General features: G+C 47.6%; 1 gene segment (V, D, J or C); it reads left to right on the forward strand.

The window, feature by feature from the left end:
- The first annotated feature begins 449 nt into the window (after window positions 1–449).
- On the forward strand, window positions 450–1,085 carry LOC125909083 (immunoglobulin heavy variable 4-59-like). The segment is given in 2 exon segments: window positions 450–545; window positions 628–1,085. Coding segments are annotated over 2 exon segments (489 nt in total).
- The last annotated feature ends 1,935 nt before the right edge of the window (window positions 1,086–3,020 follow it).

The raw sequence follows: 3,020 nt of genomic DNA on the forward strand, positions 1-3,020 counted from the left end.
AAAGATGGAGCACTGGAGATCCTATCTATTACAATCATTTCCAGGACCCCATATCTGAATGGAGAAGGAGAATGACTCAAACCAGGCAGGCAGTCAAGGGCCTGGACTCTGGACCACTGCCTCATCCTCCGTTTCTGTGAACAGTTAGCCCTGGAGCTTGAAACTTAGTCCACAGTTGCACAGCCTGACAATAGAATATAAGAGAAACTTGGTAAGGTTTCCAAATTTTCATCAACTGCAACACTAACCCTCTCAAGCAAACAGGGCCAGAAATCAGCACAGGCAGAACTGGAGCCCAGACCACTAGGACCAGCCTCAGTGGGTCCCCACACCACCCAACGCCAGGACACCAGGAACTGGTGACAGTCACCCGGGTTCAGCATTTTTAATGCCTCCCCTGCTCCACGGGACCCACATGCAAATCACCTGAGGTGCTCCCAGAAAAGACCCGCATCACAGGCAAAGGCCAGTGTGCTGGGTCTCCATCCAGAAGACAGAAATGCAGATGCTGTGGTCCCTCCTCTGCCTGCTGGCAGCTCCCCTGGGTGAGGATCTGGGGGCTCTGGGATAGACTAGGGCCTTTCTGTGGGATGAGACAGACTCACCATGACTCTTCTTACCCCCCAGGTGTCCTATCTCAACTTACACTTCGGGAGTCCGGCCCAGGACTGGTGAAGCCTTCACAATCCCTCTCTCTCACCTGCATTGTCTCCGGAGGCTCCGTTACCAGCAGTTACTACTGGAACTGGATCCGCCAGCGCCCTGGGAGAGGGTTGGAGTGGCTGGGGTACTGGTCAGGTAGCACCAGCTACAACCCGGCTTTCCAGGGCCGCATCTCCATCACTGCTGACACAGCCCAGAACCAGTTCTCCCTGCAGCTGAGCTCCATGACCACCGACGACACGGCCGTGTATTACTGTGCAAGAAGCACAGTGAGGGAAAGTCAGTGTGAGCTCAGTCGCAAACCTTGGTGCAGGGACCTGGAGGGGCTGGGCTGCAGGCGCGCTCAGGATCCACAAGAGGGCGCACAGGACCTACCAGGGGAACTAGGGACATCAGGGGGTGCTTAGGGCCCCTTACCACAGGGACCAGCCCAGAAACAGGGGCAGAGCAGGAGTGAGGTCCTCACTGTCAGTAACTGGAGCTTTCTCTTCCTGGCACTCTGATCCTATGCGGACTTCCCTTTATTTCTTGCTTGCGTGCTCTTTTGTTTCAGTCCCAGTGTGATGTTTGGACCATGTAGATGATGCCATTTTTCACAATGTGTGGGAAGTGCTCCAAGAGGTCAACGCATCAGTGCTGTGTCTCCCCTTACTTCTTTCTCCGACACGTTCTTGGTCAGACCCCTGGTAGCTCATCGGAAATAGAAACACTGGCATTAACTGAAACCCACAGATGTTATCCATTTTATAATATTAGAAAATTATACTTGAAATGCTCTGCCAATCTCTACAGGGTTACCTTCCCTTATTGGTCCTCAGATTTCCCACAGCCCTTCTTTCCTTGGTGTATAATATGGCTTCTAACTACAAGACATCATCACAGGAGCCCTCACACCTGGTCAGGGCACATTGTATAGGGTGGCATCTTGCTCCTTCCTCCTAGGGTCCACTTGCCTCTCTGGCATTCCACGAGGGTAATTTCTGAGCTCCAACCTGGCGAGTGAAACACTCAGACCACTTCACGGACAGCAGGGGCTCAGTGTCTGGGTTACCACTATGTCCACAACTGCTTCCAGTGAGTGGGCGTCTCCCACCTGGCTTCTTGGTGTGAATGAATTACAGCATCCCACCTAAGTCCAGCCTCACAAGCTGTGTGGCTGTTCCCATCCTGGGTGCATGAAAGCCACTTCGGAAATGCAGGGGGATATTCTGATTTCATTCTCAGTTCAAATGCTCTTTAGTTTTAGTCTATTTCTGGATGCTGACAAGAGCTTGGACTCTTACGTCCAAGCTCATTTTTTGTTTCAAATGTTATAGTATTCCACCAGCCATTCCAGTATGTATGGTACAGGAAGGAGAATCCTCCCCTTGGCTGGGTTCCTCACAATGGAAAGAAATTAAGAAGTATAATATCTAGAAGAAAAAGCAAAAATGTGGCCACATGTTGTTAATAAGGAACCCACAAGATACTGAAGACAAAATGCTGGTACACATATGAAAAGCTTACATAATGTTTATGGTAATTCTGAGAAAACTTAATTTGAAATAATGATCCATTTCTCTTCCTATAATTCAAAGTATTAGAGAGAATATGATTTTATTTTTTATTTTTTTTTGACGTTTATTTATTTTTGAAACAGAGAGAGACAGAGCATGAACATGGGAGTGTCAAAGAGAGAGGGAAACACAGAATCCGAATTAGGGCTGTCAGCACAGAGCCCGACGTGGGGCTCGAACTCACGGACTGTGAGATCATGACCTGAGCCGAAGTCCTGAGCCGAAGTCAGACGCTCAACCATCTGAGCCACCCAGGCACCCCGAGAATATGATTTTAAATGTTATCATATATGTGGGGAGAAAGCTACTTTAACGTGGGCAATTGCATGTGCTTTGGTATAGCTATATCCCCAAAAGAGCAATGGACCCTTTTAATGAAAACTCCCATTCCTGTGGTACAATAATTCAATACATCAATCCCATACCCCAGGGGAAATACCATTTATGAAACACTGTGATAGTGATAACAATCTTCAATTCCAAAAATAGTGCATCCATATTTAAAACCCACCCTGCAGTAAAATAATAACAAAATTTTGTAATAAGGTGGACAAAACATTCTCTAAAATATATTGGTTGGTTACTAAAAGGAAAGTTTCAGCACAGTAGATAAAACTAAAAGCATTTGTTAAACTGATAAAGAGATGCAGAGATGACAGAGACAGAGAGACGGAGACACAGGGCCGCATCTCCATCACTGCTGACACATCCAGGAACCAGCTCTCCCTGCAGCTGAGTTCAGTGACCACTAAGGATATGACCATATATTAGTGTGCAAGAGACACAGCTAGTGGACATTGT

The sequence above is a fragment of the Panthera uncia genome, assembly GCF_023721935.1.
Source record: "Panthera uncia isolate 11264 chromosome B3 unlocalized genomic scaffold, Puncia_PCG_1.0 HiC_scaffold_1, whole genome shotgun sequence".
Taxonomy (NCBI): domain Eukaryota; kingdom Metazoa; phylum Chordata; class Mammalia; order Carnivora; family Felidae; genus Panthera; species Panthera uncia.